Source organism: Hyalella azteca, unplaced genomic scaffold (genome assembly GCF_000764305.2).
Source record: "Hyalella azteca isolate HAZT.00-mixed unplaced genomic scaffold, Hazt_2.0.2 contig16722, whole genome shotgun sequence".
Lineage (NCBI taxonomy): Eukaryota > Metazoa > Arthropoda > Malacostraca > Amphipoda > Hyalellidae > Hyalella > Hyalella azteca.
In genome coordinates, this window is record NW_025946531.1 from 61,816 (window position 1) to 79,197 (window position 17,382).

At 38.6% G+C, this 17,382-nt stretch overlaps 1 protein-coding gene across 1 annotated transcript; it reads left to right on the forward strand.

Annotated features, from left to right (window-relative positions):
* Nucleotides 1-5,304: 5,304 nt before the first annotated feature.
* On the forward strand, nucleotides 5,305-15,238 carry LOC108678404. Its single transcript, XM_018166819.2, has 3 exons — nucleotides 5,305-5,701; nucleotides 9,218-9,401; nucleotides 9,767-15,238. The coding sequence occupies exons 1-3, from the start codon at nucleotides 5,661-5,663 to the stop codon at nucleotides 13,313-13,315; spliced, it is 3,774 nt and encodes a 1,257-aa protein (XP_018022308.1). The 5' UTR covers nucleotides 5,305-5,660; the 3' UTR covers nucleotides 13,316-15,238.
* Nucleotides 15,239-17,382: the final 2,144 nt, after the last annotated feature.

Genomic DNA, 17,382 nt, shown 5'->3' on the forward strand with positions numbered 1-17,382 from the left:
ATTACTAGTTAGGATTGTTAACGAACGTACACTAAACGCATGAAATATGCGATCATCAATATGAAAACCAGCTTTGGTTTGAGGGAGAAACACGGCTGCCAAGTGATCCAGCCTGGTTAGTTGGAGTCTTGGAGAGGTGGAGATGCTATATTTCCAGCCAGGTTACTGAGGTTAGATAGCGAGGTGGCGATGCTATATTTCCAGGCATAGCCAACTTCCAAGTTAGGTAGAGGCGTGGCGTTGTAATATTCAAATTCACACTCGAGTTACGGCCTACGGGCAAAATTGGTGAGAAATGAAGGGAAAGGACTATAATCAAAACATTTACAATTTTTACCGAGAGGAAGTTTTCAGCAACACGATTATAAAAGGTACTATTTGCAGCACGAAGAGCTACTAGCTGTGACTGAGAACAATGGCAAATACGTCTCAAATCCTTGCGCTAGTGATGGTAGAAAGAAATCATTACTTTATAGCAACAATAACAATCGACAATTTTTTGATGTCGCACAACCGTTTCGTCACAATGGTTCCATGAATTCATCCCAAATATTTTAACCGGTGACTAGTAGTCAGTAGTGGTCCTAAAATTCGCTCTAGTCTAAAATTTTCAATAAGTTTTCAGTCAGCAAGTGTGATCTAATCAACGTAAATCAACACGTGGCACATTGAAATACACTCTAACGTTGACCTCGTCAGCATTCAGCAATCGTGAAATTTAAAGTAAGCATCACGATATCCTCCTAATCCGAACTGCCCATGACGTCACTGTCAACACATCCCACATTCAACCTTACTATCGCGGAAACAGCTGATTCTCAGACACAGTTTCCTAAATCCTAACTGTCACAACGTAGGCGTTTCGCAATAAGATTTGCAAGCAAAGTCGGATAGAAAACATCGAATAAAATTTGAATAGCAACATTTTGTACAAAAAATGTATCCTCCTATAAATGAATTTCCGGAGCCTTCGAAGGCTTCACACAGGATGCAGCGCACGGGAGGTTTCGCACCCAACACTTCCGAGTCCAACAGCCAACTGACGTCGGTAAATCCAGACGGGCTGTTGGCGTTGAAGTTTTGATTCCTAGAGGCGGACACGAACTTGAGCAATCTGATATGCTCCTCAGATTTCAATCAATATCCTCTATCTACTTCGAAGTTTAGGATTACTTGTAGCATATGATGTATTTTAATATTGGGAATAAGCAGAAATTATAACCAATAAAAAGACTAACTAAGATCTTGATTGGAGAAGCGGACACAATTTTTCCGTTTTGTTTCGCTCACATCCGCATTGTTTCGTTTATAATGCTCCCATCGTGACGTCATATCGTTACTGTGAATCATCATCCGCATACAAGAAAACACTCCTTAATCTTCACTCACAATCTAATTTGCATACTCTCCTTGTATCCTTCTCTGCAACTTTTAATGACTTTCTCGCATGTCGAAGTAACATTGACAAGTTGAGTGATAATAAATGAAGCGTGGCATGAACAATGCGAAATGAAATGACACCTGTAGCATGGTCACGCATGAGTCACCTGATCTCAAGGCGTGTTGCAACGCTATTTCTTATTTCCAGGATTCGAGCAATGGTAATACTAATATAATATATAATATTAGTAATAATATTATATATTATATTACTAATATTAATGCTAATATTATATAATATTAGTATTAGAAGGGTTTTCTTTCGGAACAGCGAAGAAAATAAACAGTTCAAGTGAATATTATTCTTTACAACTTGAGGAAAAATCGATTGGCAGGAGAATTGAGAATTAGAGCTGCCATTCTGCAAACCCTTCACTCAGAATAATGAATGAGTCAAATAGTGACACACTTTTTTACCCACAGCACGAGGAGATAACGAACCTGGCAATGATACGTCCTTTGGCCGGTCTAAACTAGGTTAAGTTGGCCCACACTAAAGCAAAAATGCATCACTATTTCGTTAAATTCTCACCCATTTCTCTGGGTGCGCATATGGAAGCACGTCACCGCTATCACACGGTAACAAAGCTATAAGATTATTTTGATCTCATGTTCATTTGTACGTTTCATTTGAACGACAATTTTTGTTGGCTTTAGTATTTTTTTGAAGTGATGTAGAGTACACGATGTGTAGCGTAGCTCGTAAGTGGTGTAGAGAACATGATGTGTAGCATAGCTCGTAAGTGGTGTAGAGAACATGATGTGTAGCGTAGCTCGTAAGTGATGTAGAGGACATGATGTGTAGCGTAGCTCGTAAGTGATGTAGAGAACATGATGTGCAGCGTAGCTCGTAAGTGATGTAGAGTACATGATGTGCAGCGTAGCTCGTAAGTGATGTAGAGTACATGATGTGCAGCGTAGCTCGTAAGTGATGTAGAGTACTTGATGTGCAGCGTAGCTCGTAAGTGATGTAGAGTACATGATGTGTAGCGTAGCTCGTAAGTGATGTAGAGTACGTGAGTCAACTGAAGCAAGCTACAACCGAAATAGCTATTTAAAAACAATCAACAACAAAAAATAACAATTTCAAGTTATATGTATGAACGAACGCGCAAAAATCGCACATGCCTGCTGAGGGCGAGAAATGGGCACCCGCCACCTGCATTCATGCTTCTTAGTTTTCATTTTACTAATATTATTAAATAATATTACTCTCATTATTATACTTAATTAGTATCATTTCTTATGTTAATATTTATTATTAAAAACGGATTTATAGCAATCGCAATCGGACTTTGAATCAAGGAAAATAAAAGGGAACAATTTTTCGAGTCGTTGTAGCATTTAGAAAATGATTAAACTCGTAAGTTAAACATTTCTCGAAATTTGAAGTTGATTATAACTAACAATAATAATTCTTCTATTGATTACCATGACGATGCAAAGGTTTAAGCTATTTATATCTCTTAATAATTGATTTACATATGCCATGTTTAATATATAAAATAAATATTTAACTCAGACGTACCTTGATTGATGTTGCAGTGAAGGGAAAAGAGATAAATAATATGTGTTGTTTTTCGATAAACTCTAACTATTTGTAAACTTGATGGGCAAAGAAAAACAATAGATTTTCACGATATAGACACACTTTCCTATATTTTTCACAATTCGATGAGCCCACAAATGCACAATAAATATGCGATTTGCTAGTGAACTACTTCATAGCTAATTTAATTATTAGATAATACATTTCTCCTGACCATTGTTCAGATCAAACGTCTTTACCGCAACACTAATAAAATAATCAACAACCGAATACAATATTACTATTATTTGTAAACTTTATCACTTCTCTAACGACAGTGCACTATAGCATCTCTTGAAGGTCAGACTTACACTGCATAAAACATTTGTCTCAACAGATGCTTCGTGCAGGAAATGGACGGGACTGTGTCACTATCTCTTCCTATCTGCAAGCGAGTCTTATCTTTATAGGCTCTTCTAAACAAAGAGTAGGTTTTTAATCTACTGGCTCCATAACTACGTAGGGTCTACACCATATATATATTATAAGTTGCAAAGTCATGTCTCATAAGCCATGTTACTTTTCTTGGCTGAGTAAAAATAGACTTGTTGAATAGTCGATTAAATATGACTAACAACAAAGCTTTTTTGGTTGATCTATACCAGTGGTTCCCAAACTTTTTCAGGCTGGCGCCTCCTTTGGCTCCCTAGTGAATTTCTAGCGCCCCCCACAGACACAAATAAAATCATGCGCTTTTTTCTATAAAATTTAGTACGCTGTAATTTTAAAAGATAAAGGTTAAACACAAATTTGTATTTCACAAATAGAACCCCTTTTGCTGAACCAATATGTTTTTCAGCTGTTTTAACTGTTTCAACACTAGAAACCTAGGATGCCGCAGGCGAATTTACGGCCGGACTCCTGGCCGGTCTCACGACCAATCTCGAAATTCAATTATCAAGTAATATCTCCCAAACTAATGGACGCAGCTCAGTGAAACTTGGAACATGTATTCAACAGAACTTAACGGTGATGTTTAGCATGCGAAAAATTTTTAAATATCACCTTCATTCGTGAGTTATATTGCGATACAGGCCAAAATTCGCAGTGATCAAAGAATTTCTTCGAAACTACCGAACAGATTTGAACGAAATTTTGAATATACATTCCTAACTACCAAATGGTATTTATTTAGATTAAAAAAAATTATTTTACCTTCGTTTGCGCGATTTTTTTCATTTCACCGTCATTCTTGATTTCACTGCACTTCCTTATTCGCTTTCGTTCGCAAGTTATACAGGCTTTTCTACCGGCCGACCGGCTTTTCTACCGGCCGGTTTAAAAAAAGAGCCGTTTACGTATAGCCGTCTAACTCGCAAACGAAGGTAAAACGAAAAAATTTTAACGAGCTAAACATCACCGTTGCTGAGGTTAGGTATTAAAATACTAAATTTCGTTCAAATCTTTTCAGTAGTTTGGAAGAAATTTCTTGATTACTGCAAATTTAAGCACGTATTGCTGTTTAAATCGCGAATAAAACTCGCGAACGAAGGCGCAATAGAAAAAATTTTCACGACCTAAACATCGTCGTTCGGTAGTTAGGACTGTAAATTCAAAATTTCGTTCGAATCTGTTCAGTAGTTTAAAAGAAATTCCTTGATCACTGTGAATTTCGGCCCATATTGCTATATAAATATGGCAAAAACAATTGAAGGCAAAATAAAAAAAAAATGTCACGAGCTTTACATTACCGTTAGGTCTTAATGAATACGTGTACCAATTTTCATCGCGTTAAGTTCATTAGTTTGAGAGATAGAGAGGTTAAGAAAATATAACTCAGAACTCACTGCAGTGAGTGACAGCGCATTTTCTCGTCGACGAAAACGTGAAGTCACGGACGGACAGACAGACGGACGAACATGGCGAGCACAATAGTGCATTTTGTCAGAAATGAAAAAATGCGCTAAAAACAGATCTGGGTGAAAAAACCATCGCTGGGAGTCATGTGCTGCACGTGTTGTGTACAAATCGTCAATCAAACGTTCGAACTTCGACTTCAGACTGTCGCCTTCCTATTGCCCTGTTCTTCTTTACCGCCCCCCAAAATCTTTGCACCGCCCCTAGGGGGCAATATCGCCCACTTTGAAAAACACTGATCTATGCGATATTGTTTTCCACTACATGTTTGATCGAACAACAATCGAGTGCATGATGGGAAACAACCGGGAAAAGTCTTCAGAAGCTCTCATAAATGTTCAACGAAATAAAATCCGGGCGTCCGTCCTTAACACGCCGCTACGACTCAGCCTCTACGAGCCTAGTACGACTGAACGAGCTGTGTACCGCATGCGTTGTCGCGTACTGCCGCCGGCCCCGGTAGAGCTTTATCATCTGATAAGTTGATAACCAATTTCTGAAGTATATAATCCTTCACAACTTGTTCTACAATCGTTTCTAAAATTCCTATGGTATGATAGTGGAATTTTCATGCTTTTAGCTTCCATTTTATTTTAGAAAGCCTGCAGCTTCGAAACGGAGATCCTGATCTTAACTTCGTCAATGGAATGTTTTGTGGGTACAAGTGTTAGTGTACAAGTTCACAACTACTAGTCTAGAGTCTACTACCATTACAGTCGTACCCGTACTGGCCGTGCAGCTGTAATACAAGGTCAAAGAGTCAGTAAATGACATCATGACATACAAGTCAGTCATCATGTACAATTGTGTAAGCAAGTAAGTTTTATTCAGCTTACGGATTGAAGATAAGATAGTAGGTACATTTCAAACTTGGCCTAGTGGAGTAATTGGACTAGTTTTATTTGAAAATTAGTGGACTAGTTTTAGAATCAATTGACAAGATGACTGTCAATCATCAATCGAGCATCTTATGGAATAATGGAATCTATGGATGATGGTAGAATCAAAATAAGGCATAAATGTGATTGTGTCATTTGTGTGTACTGCCATCTGTCCTGCTCAGCCTCCAGACCAGAGTTAAGACTCCAGCTAGCTAGAATAGAGTATGGTACAGTTACACTGACTACACTCACTACAGTGACTACACTGTTGACTGTAGTTTACTAAGTACTTACAGACTTACAGTTAACAGTAGTACTCAAACACTACACTGAGTGCATGCTCAATTTGGCACTGCCATATTTATTTGTGTGATATTGCATTCCTTTCATTTGGGCATTGCCGCATTGGGTTTGGGACTTTAGGCTTTTGCATACCTAATAATTACTGCTGCAGTGCTGCTACTGCCTACTGCCACTGGTCTACTAACTCTACTTATACATTTGACTCAACATTGTTTGCCATTTCCCACAATGGAACTATGCGGCTACATGCCCAACACGGGCCAACAGTAAATTTAAGGTAATAAACAGATGTACATCATGTACTATAACTTGATGGACAAGCATAAGAGTGGCTTGTTCATGAGAGGATATGGCAAGCATAACTATAAGAGAATCTTTTTTGTGAGTGGTGATGACATTGGTAAAAAACCTCATACGTGAGTTGGAGATTGTAAGAGTGTAAGACCAATGGGCATGTTTAAGCCCTCATGTAGAGTGCCCAGTGCCCAGTGGCCTTTCTGGCCAATGGTCAGGACCGTCAGGTTGCCCATCCTCACATTCACTCGATTCACAAGAGGCCAGCTGACTCAGCGGTTTGTATGCCACATTGCACAGTGCACACAGCTCTCTTCCTGTCACTACTCTGTGTGGTAATGGTATGGGCCCCACAGTCCACACTTGAATTACCTTCCCTTACTTGCCATAATATCATATTAATAACTTTAATATTTTCATCAAGATATGTAACTCATCCCAAGCATGGAAAACATCTACCTTTAAGGCCACAACTAAAGCTTTCCCATGATTTCCGCAACTGCAAGATTTCTGCCAGATGAATTACCTCATATCTAATTGTCAATAAAAGTGCATGATCGGGCCACAAGATTCTAATTGTATTAAAAATTTGTCACATTTGAGCCGCGAGATTTCAGAAACGAGTAGGAAAATTCCAACTCTGACCCATCCCATGCATTACATATGGTAGTAATACCAGCTTCAATGCATGTACATTGCAGTGCAAGGTAATTCAACTACAAGCAGCAATGCAGCATTAATGTCTACTTAACATTTGCATCACCTCAATTAAATATACTATACCTATTTCTGCTCTGTCATGGATGAAATAATCTATCATTGAACATAAAAATTAAAAGAACAGTATCTAACAATAATTTTGATAGAAGTAAATAAAAATTGATTGTACTTCCAAATACAATAATTTCTTTTCAGGAATCGATACTTTATCTATTCATCATATTTTGAGTAAAATTTAAGTATCTATTTGAAAAGTTTGAATGTATTTGTAACTATTGAATACCTATATTCAAATTTTAACTTATTTAGATTGATTAATGTGGAATTTACTCTAACATTGCAGAGAATTGTTCAGATACAACCAAACATTTGCATTTTTCAAGGCCAATGCAAGAAAAATGTGAGATATATTACACTGCTCAGAATACTGAGAAATCAAGAAATTTATAATTAATTTGATGAATTAATCCTTGGTTCTGATGCTGAAACATTTGAAAATTGAAATTAAGTTGCAATGACACTGACATGTAACAGTGCAGCAATTTTCCATGACGGGCTTGAGTCATGAGAGCCAAACCAAAGTTCACAATGCATTCCAATTTAATATGAAAAAAACACATCTGAACAAACCATTTATTTAGTTGTAAAGGAATGTCTTATTGTTGATTATGCACTCTCGTATTCGGTGAGCCAGGGCTCTGGTAGGTACGGTATTCATACACAGATTGAATTCATGTTTTATTGGTTTCTCAAGTGTGGTAGCTACTTCTTTTGCATGTCTGGCATTCATCTGACAAATTTTCCTGGCATCATGCTTTGAACTTTGCATGGATTTCACTTCTTTTATTGCGCTGAAGAATGAGATTTTAAATAATTTATTTTGTGCATCCTGCGGAATTAGTGCCTCTGCGGATTTAGTGCCATCTGCGGAGTTCAATAACAGGCTTACGTATCTATTAGAAGTTGTCTTATTTCCAGTTAGGCCTACATGTCAAATGCTCCTTTTGTTTTTACTCATAGATGCCAAAGTTCAAGTAATTCTCTTATGAAAATCTGTGATGAACAAATTGACTGAATATTGAGGGAGTGCTACACTCAATAGTGCACTGAATTGAGTGCACTTGACAATTTGAGTGCACATGATGATTTGTTAGTCTATGTTGGCAAAAGCAGCTATAGATCATATCTATGCTAGGAGCTGCCTCTTGAGCATTCCTAAATTCCTACTATTTTTAAGCTGTAAGATTCATTTAGACGAATTAGATATCTTGTATCTTATTAATCCCATTGTTAACAAAAGTACACAATTGAGCCATGAAACTAAAAATGTATAAGTTCAAGCTTTACAAGTTCAGTAATAGATGGAAATTTTCCAATCTTCATATAAAATCATAGTGATGTCAGCACTAAAGAATAGGCATGATGTGGCCTGTTGCCAATTCATGCATATTTCCATTCTCAGAGTTTCACACTTCTAAGAACACTTATTTATGGCATGCCACTGCACATTGTTGCCAGTTTGATACAGTTCCATTAATACTGACACATTGTTGTCCACCTACTAGATTCTTGGCAATAAGTAGGTAATCTGTATCACCTTCATTACCTATCAATTTTTGAGTCAACTTTGCAATTACTTATTATTTTTGCATTTTTTATTTTTTATTTATTATTTATTTTTTAATTTTTTATTGTTATCATTATTTATTTATTTATTATTTTTTTACTTATTATTTTGCTAATTACATTTGCAATTACTTATTATTTTGTGTATAAAATATGATGGCAAGATCTTCTGAAGACATAGATATTAATGCTGTGAATCACAATTGATCTTCATATATTTTCTCAGTCTCTGCAGTTTGTGGTGTAGGTATCAAATTTATAAGTACAAATGTCTTTAATTTTCATTCTCAAAACGTACAATTTTATTCTCCAAGATGCTGCTTATGTATATATGTATATGTATAACAATATATAAATTTATATTTATTACCCATATGCATTTTCCACAATAGATTATAATTGAATTATGATTATTCACAACTATCCATGTACATACATGATCACATTTCTATATGATCTAATCTGTTACATATATTACTACAATTGATACCATGTATTTACTTGGCAGCATGATGCATCAGTGGGAGGAGTTACACATGGAGCATGTGAGGATGACTGAGATCTATTCCAAAGACCCCAAGTGCCACCCGCTCTATCATGAAGAGTGGCTCAAATTTGTGAGCAATCGATCAACATCCATCACAAGTCTTGGTGCCAGTTTCATGCAGTATGACTACACTGCTGCATTCATGGTAATCTTAGCTTTCATATGCAATTTTGAAGATATAAGTGACATATTATCACCATTCAAGTTGTCTAATATGGATTATGCACAAGTAAGATCATTCATTGATGTCATTTTTGAGAGGAAAATTCAACCATCTTTCTGATTCAAAATCTTTCTCTAAAAGAATCAATCATTTTGAATAAACCAGTAATATTTGAATTCTTTCTGTACATGAATCATTTTTCAGTTGCTTTGAAGTAGAAACTAGTGTTTGAACAGTTTCATGAAATAGATCTATCCATTTTTAGCTAAAATTTGCTGTGAATAAACTAAAACAGAAGTGTCACTCCTCCTGAAATATTAAAATGTTTAATTTAGCAAATTTTTCAGGATCACTGGCAACAAAGACTGCCAGTGCTCATGGCTGCTGAACTGGAACAAAAAGTGCTTAGCTACAAATCAAGAATGACACAAAAATATGGAGATGACGCTTCTAAACTGCAAACGTTTTTTGATCCCTTCTGTCATTGGTCTTTGAACAGCATTACTTCTGAAAATAGCAAATCAAATGAAATGGAACTCCACAAGCCCTCTGAAGAATACTCTTGCAGAAAATTCATTGAAAATTTGTTGAGTGGAAAACATAAATGGGGATTGGCATCGAGAATTCCTTTAGAAAATTTGGATATCTTTGATTCTGTAGGCTGTACAGAAGAACAAAAAACATTATCTCTGAATGATGAAAAAAATGCATCTCCGATACTGAATAGTTCGAAACCTCCTAATGGAACAATTTCAAAAGTTACTAACAGTATTGGAGTGAGTTTGGCTGTTGAAAATGTGGGTAAGATGAGTGAAGTTATTGATCTGTGTAAGGTGGATCAGAGCTCTTCATCCTCTGACACAACTAAAGAGGAAGTCAAGCTGATGAGCTGTAAGGAAATAAATAATATGAAGCTTTCAAATACTGTTCTGAGCCACGAGTTTAAAAATGAGTATCTGAAGCTGGCAGAGAAAATTTTATTAATGCATAAACATCAAAAGAAAAGTCATTCTCCCTCTTCTCATCAAAATGAAAGCTATTCTCGTGCTGATCGATGTAATTCTCCCCATCCTAGTCAGAACCAAAGCCCTTCTCCGCATCCTGTTCAGAATCAGAGTCGTTCTCCCCATCAATCTCGAAACCGCAGCCGTTCTTCCCATCAATCTCGAAACCGTAGCCGGTCTCCCCATCAAGCCCAAAACCGCAGCCGTTCTTCCCATCGATCTCGAAACCGTAGCCGTTCTCCCCGTCGATTTCGAAACTGCAACCGGTCTCCCCGTCGTTCTCGTCACCGTAGCCGTTCTCCCCGTCGATCTCGTCACCGTAGCCGTTCTCCCCGTCGATCTCGTCACCGTAGCCGTTCTCCCCATCGATCTCGGCACCGTAGCCGTTCTCCCCATCGATCTTGTAACCGTAGCCGTTCTTCCCGTCGATCTCCCCATCGATCTCGTAACAGAAGCCGTTCTCCACAGTTTCGTCGAAACAAAAGTTGTTTTCCATCAAAATCTCCATCTCCCAATCGAAATCAAAAACAAGATCAATGCCTAAAGCGTGACCAAAGCCGAAACCACAGTTGCTCCTCTGACCAACACCAGAGCCTTACACCCGTACACTGTCAAACTAAATATAAGATTGGGAACACGTTCATTTCTCGTGATCAATCCGAACTCTCAAATCTAGTTGAATCCAATGAAACTCTTAGCCATGATAAAACGAGGCGCAAGAGTTGCAGATCACCCAAATGCACGTCCAAGAAACGTCACAGTTCTAAGAAGTCTCGTCGGTCCAGATCAACAAGCATGTCATCAGCTGATCAATTTGGCTCCGAAAGCAATAATTACAAAATAGAACGCTCAAAACTTGAAATGGTCGAGGAACCGTCGCTTACTGTTGCTCCTCAACTTAAACTTACGATGAATGAGGGAATCAATGAAATGAACCACAAAGCCACAATCAGTGCAATGAAATCAGTTGATCAACATGTAACTAATGATCTTGGATCAAATTTTTTTGCAGAAGCTGCTCAGACTTCGACACCAACGGTGCTTCATTCTTCAGAATACCGTCCTGATTCGATTTGTCACAGCAGAGCCGGTGTCATTGAGACTTCCATACTGCAAGGGTTAAATTGTCCGTCGAGAGTTGAGTCAACTGAAGGGGACTCAAGTCTTCCCAGTCATCCTAATACGGCATTGAAAAGCTCAACTTCAGTGCATGACTACAAGCCCATTAGCTGGGTGTATCCCATTCAAAGGAATTGTTCAGATCCGCGTGAGGAAAGTATTGAGGTAGAGTCCTGCATGGAAATTAGTACCTCGTCTCTGACATCGTTGAATATCGATCCTTCTGTGGTCCATAGCGAGCCTTCCAATGAAATAGTTGATGTATGCCCTGCGAAATGCCTGGCATCGAATGAAATTGAGTTGAATGCGTCTACTCTTACAAATTATTTGAATGGCGATGAGACTGAGCAGACTTCATTATTTTGCCTCGAGAAAAAAGAAAACGATTTTTATGAAAATTTGAACCAAAATCCTAGCTCCAAAATGCGTACAATTGTCTCGGCGAAGGAATCCAGGGGCCACAAGGAAAACCCTTGTGATGAGATTTTAATGTTGTCATGGCTAGACACTTTGGCAACAGACAGCGAGCTGTACGATATGCTGAATGAAAAAAATCTCTCTGCGCCGGGTGTACTTGATACGAATTCCTCCAGTGTTGGTGAACCTGCTTCAAATGACGAATCAGCTGGACTGCATCGCAAGGTTATACTGCAAACTCCGAGCAGCCAGTGCGTGCTTCAACAGCATTCTTTAGTTGAAGTTGCCATCCAACCAAATAAGAAGTCAACAACTTCGAACACTTCATCAATGCTTGGTTCTTCTGAAACGCCTCTCGTTCACAGCAGAGAGGTGCGCGACCGTTCAATTGCAGATTCGGAAAAGAGGCATTCAAAAATTGATGCTTCTGATGAATGTGCTGACTTTCTCTCAGAAATTAGTTACAACAATCGAAATGCAAGGCAATCTGAACCGGGCGAGATAAATTCCAAGTCAGAAGAAACTGCTGAATCATCGACGTCTGAAGATTCGTCTCGAGCAGACTCTATTTATGTGAGGAATGTGGTTTCCGACTTCGTCGAGCAGGCTGAAACTGTTTCTAAATATAATTTAGGGGGTATTTTAAAGCCTCTAGAGGATTGGATTTCGGGCGCAAAACGCCTATTAGCTGAAAACGGTTCTCTGAGTGCGCTGAAATCCCTCTTCGATTTAGAGTCCATCAGCCTTCTACGTTCGGTGGAGTCTTCATTATGGGAGAAACTCTGTGGCGCAACTGGCCGGACTTCTGAAAAACAACTGGTTTTTGAATGCTTCCAACACTCACTGTCTAAATTTGTCTTTGCCTATAAAAAGTTGAAGTCCAATAACAATGTCCAGCAGAAACGTCTTCGTGAAGATAAAGAGAACGAACACGGATCACGCTCAGCTTCACAGAACTGCACGGAAGCAATTAATCCAGATCCGTTTGTTAAGAGAGTTGAAGAAGTGGTCACAATTAAACAAGAGTATCAGGATGACGACTGCCAGTTCATCGCGGCCATACGCAAACCCAGAACTTTCGACAACAGAACATTCGTGCAGAGAGTAATTCGACGTCATGCATCAGTTCACCACAACGTTTGTCCTGAGGACAGGCACATAGATCAAAATGTCCTGGAAATTTTGCATGCAATAGACTTTGCTAAACTGCTGCCCGGTGTCATGAAGAATGCGTGCAGCGATGAGAAATACGAGCAGATCGTTCACGACTCCTTCGTATACACCGGCCTGATGGTGCCTCCTACAGACATCCTCAAGTCAGTCACGGCCGAACTTCGTGCTTTTAAAGGAACTTGAAACGCGTTTTTCATAAGCTTCATGCTTATGAAAAACATTTCTCTTACGGCTAATTTCCGTAAGCATTTAGTTTTGTTTTTTTACAAGAAGTATTCTAAGACTGAGTGTGGTAAATATTATTATTTCTCGCTCCAGGATATTTTCCGACAATCCCAAATGATGTTTTTTTCTGTCATCCTAGCTTTAGTAGTTCTCATAAATTTCGGAAATTGAGTTGCACAAAAGCCATTCCGGGTAGCAATTGCTAAGCCAATGCAATTTCTGAACAGCCTATGTTCGCTTAGCAGCGAAGATTACACAGTAAATGTAAGTCATTTTCGTCTCTCTCATAGTTCCTATTTCTATGCTTGCCATATTCTCTTGTTTACTGTCACGTAGCTATGTTAAAATCTTGTGTGTAATAGAAACGTTATGTTACTATTATACTGAGGCCAGTATTGTGCTTTATGGCTGTGTATAAATGAATTACTTATTTTAAGTATAGTTTCTTAATAGTTTAGGCATCGGATCATCACCCGATACTGGTAGTTATTGCCCGGTGATATGTATGAACAAGTACCGCTTCATCATGATGTTCTTACCCCAACTTCTAACTAAATTAATCGACGAGGGTGAATAATCTAAAGTGCTTCCTAGTAAAATTACTTTTTATGGAAACAATGTTTAATAAATAGGATCTGAATGAGAACTTTAAAAGTATGCTTCTTAATACTATATTCTTTTGTCAAATGCATATTTGTTTAACGTAAACTGCAAAGATGACCTGTGAAAATTCTTGTGGTTACAGCTGAATGTTCCGGACACTTAGGGCATATAATCGCCTAGTGAAATAATCAGTTTTGAAGAAATTCAAGGAATGGTGCCTGTTTAAAAAGCTAGCGTTTTGCCGTTTTATATAATGGCGATGTTTTCTTAGATCCTCATTGTTTTTCGTGAACCGTCCCTGCAGTTGGCGTCGATTAATTAGGTTCACGTCTCATTTTCTTGCATTCATGCCACTGTTAACCGTTTTTGCATCTGATGTCAGCAGATTATTTAATTTTATATTGCCATTATCGTATAATGTGTATTGATATTGAAATGTGCGATAGTTAGGCGAGACATTCCTTTTTAGAATGGTCGAAAAGTAATCAAGAATAGACAAGTATTTTGATTCTGTCTACTATTACTTGAGCACAAAACGAATCGATCTCCACATAATTTTCTTTCCGTTAATGCCATTTTCGCGTATTTTTTCGACTAATTTCTGTAGAAGCCAGCAGCAAAATGTTGCTGTGAAGTAAATTAACTAAAATGAGACTTGCCGTGAAGTGAAGCTTGCAGAATTCTGACCATTTCACTGCAGCTCCAACAACAGAAGTCATCGGAAGACGTTACTCGATGTCATATTCAGAGAAGGTCTGCAATGATTTGCAACCCATAATTATTATAACATCCGCTCTGTAAAACAGTCACTTGGAAATGTTTATACCTACTTCATATTTGTTCTACTACATATGTAGTTTTTGTTCAAGCATGCGACGAGGTGATTTCTTAAAACAATGTTCTCTAATGACGAGCTTCCAGCTAGACTAGTATTTAGTAACAAACGAAGTACATATTTTTCACTTATCACAACTTTTGCTGTACTGTTTTTCATTGCCTGCTACGTAATAAGTATTTTTGATGTTACCGGTATGTGTCCTAGAGAAGCTAGTCCTGAGGATTTGGCTTTGGCTTACTTTAATATTTGCCAATACTTAATACCATGTGCCTTACTTGTGCTCAATCTAGCCTGTTGGTGATTCTTGTATTTAGTGTTAATTGTCAATTAGATACACGTTTTGTTAACTTCATTAAAATAACTTTGATTAAAAACTGTGCCTTTTTTGTAGTACTTATGTTTGTGCGGATTTCTCTGCTTTATATTTTATTACTTTCTGATTTCTGTGTTTTATTTTTATACTTCCTACAAAATGCTTTGGCAACACGAAAGATTTAAAACGTTGTCACTATGGGCGGGGCAAAGCATTTCAGGCGAAATGTCCAATTTATTTCCTTCAAGATGAAATCGATGTCGTACACCATACAAGTCTTCGTTTTGTGCAAATACTCAATACCCTTGAATTAAGATGGGATTAAAATTCTAAGCATTTGTATATTCGAAGGTTTAATCATATTCGCTCACATTTAAATCAAATCAACATACTCAGCGGTTATTGCGATTGTGTCAGCCGTAATCGACAAAATTATTCTCAAGATCTGCGACCTCCTCAAGGGTGTCTTATGGCGCTTGAATCCCATAGGACTCAAGACGCTTGAGTCCTAGGGACCTTCTGGCGCTTTAGTCCTATGGGATTTTTCGAAGCTAGTGGCATTGTTACTGAACGCCCCCGCAAAACTCGCTGTGTGAGACTGCGGGTCTCAGTTGTGTGGTTTTAAGTTGATATGTAGGCAAGGCAGTTGATGGGTTACGTTATTTAGGCTTCTGCAATCATCGTTGCAGATTCTTTACATTTATATCCTCTGTCTCTCTCGTGCAGGAGGCCAATGTCTCGTGTTAGGGATCTCTTGTACGAGTGTCGCAGTTTCTGTTGCTATTCACCTCTTCGGTACGATATTCCAGTCACTGCACTGCTTGAAAATTGTTGGCAGGCGCAACTACAGAAAAAAAACATACCTCGAGTTACGGAGAATATAGTATGATACAGACCTGCAAATTATGTTGCAAACTTGCAGGTACGGAGTGGAATGTAGGATACAGACCTCCATGTGAAGTTACAGGTACGGAGGTTGAACATGAAGCACAATTCCATGTCGCGTTACAGGTACGGAAGGTAAACATGATGCAGACCTCCATGTCGTGTTCCAGGTGCGAGAATGAATAATGCAAATTAAAGTATCTTTCGTGAAAGTATAGGAGTGGAAACGAGAGAGAACTGCCAATTATGGCTGTCTGAATCTCTAAATACCATTCGCATGGATATTTATTCTTTCAACATATCTTTAATGTTGTAGTTTCTTAGGATCTAATGATCCTAAGGAAGGCAGCCATTACCCACGCATTGACTTTCAATCACACGAAACGACCGAGAATGGACATTACTACTAAATTCATGACTCCAGTCGTTACCTCTTCAATAACAGCAGCATGTTGCTCCTCAAACAGTCCCTACAGTCGTTTTCTCTTCAATAACAGCAGCATGTTGCTCCTCAAACAGTCCCTACAGTCGTTTTCAGCCAATGAGCGTCGACTAAGCCTCCTAAAAAGAGATTAACGAACGGCGTATATACAATGATAAAGAAATCTGATAATTAATTTTAACAAGCCATAAATGGCCGACGATTTGGGACAACGGAGGCCTTCCTTCTTCTTCTTCTTGAAGTTATAACTATTGTACGGACTCACGTTAATGTTGCTACTAGGTTAAATTAGAGATATTAAGGGCCAGAGCCTGTTTGTGCATGGATGTAAATTGTGCAACGGGTGCGCACACTGGTGTAATGATACCGTAGCGGGTTGCACAATGGGCCAGAGTACAGACTCTTCGGGACGGATCACTGTCCGTGGCAGGACCGAGACTGTTTAATGCCTTGCCAAAAGAGCTGAGAGGAGAGGAGTTCACCCTTGCAATATTCAAGAGACGATTGGAAAACTGGTTGAGAAAGATGCCGGATTGTCCAGTAATGTGAAACTACCCTGAGCAATTGATAAAACAACAGCATCTTGCATCAGCTGGCCCAATGGAGGGCAAAAGACGAATTACATCCAACGTTTTATCCGGGACCCGACTTGCCTATCGACGACTTGGAGACGGAGGACGACGATGGCAGCGCATCAGCGTGACCGTGGACTACGAAGTTCTAAACTCATAAGGTCTACTGGGGTAATGATACCGTAGAGGGCTGCACCCATTACCTGGATATCTCCGGTACGCTATTACTGTCACTGCACTACTTGAAAAATGTTGGCATGCGCAAATATTGAAACAAAAAGCATACTTAGAGTTGCAGAGAATAGCATGATACAGACCTGCGAATTATGTTGCTGGTACGGAGGATAAACATGATGCAGACCTCCATGTCGT

What these genes read in the sequence shown, in the direction of transcription:
- LOC108678404 (XM_018166819.2), top strand. Translation starts at nt 5,661, where the DNA reads ATGACATACAAGTCAGTCATCATGTACAATTGTGTAAGCAA. An exon ending in ATGTACAATTGTGTAAGCAA is followed by an intron (nt 5,702 to 9,217) that starts GTAAGTTTTATT and finishes TTTACTTGGCAG; the next exon opens with CATGATGCATCAGTGGGAGG. An exon ending in ACTACACTGCTGCATTCATG is followed by an intron (nt 9,402 to 9,766) that starts GTAATCTTAGCT and finishes CAAATTTTTCAG; the next exon opens with GATCACTGGCAACAAAGACT.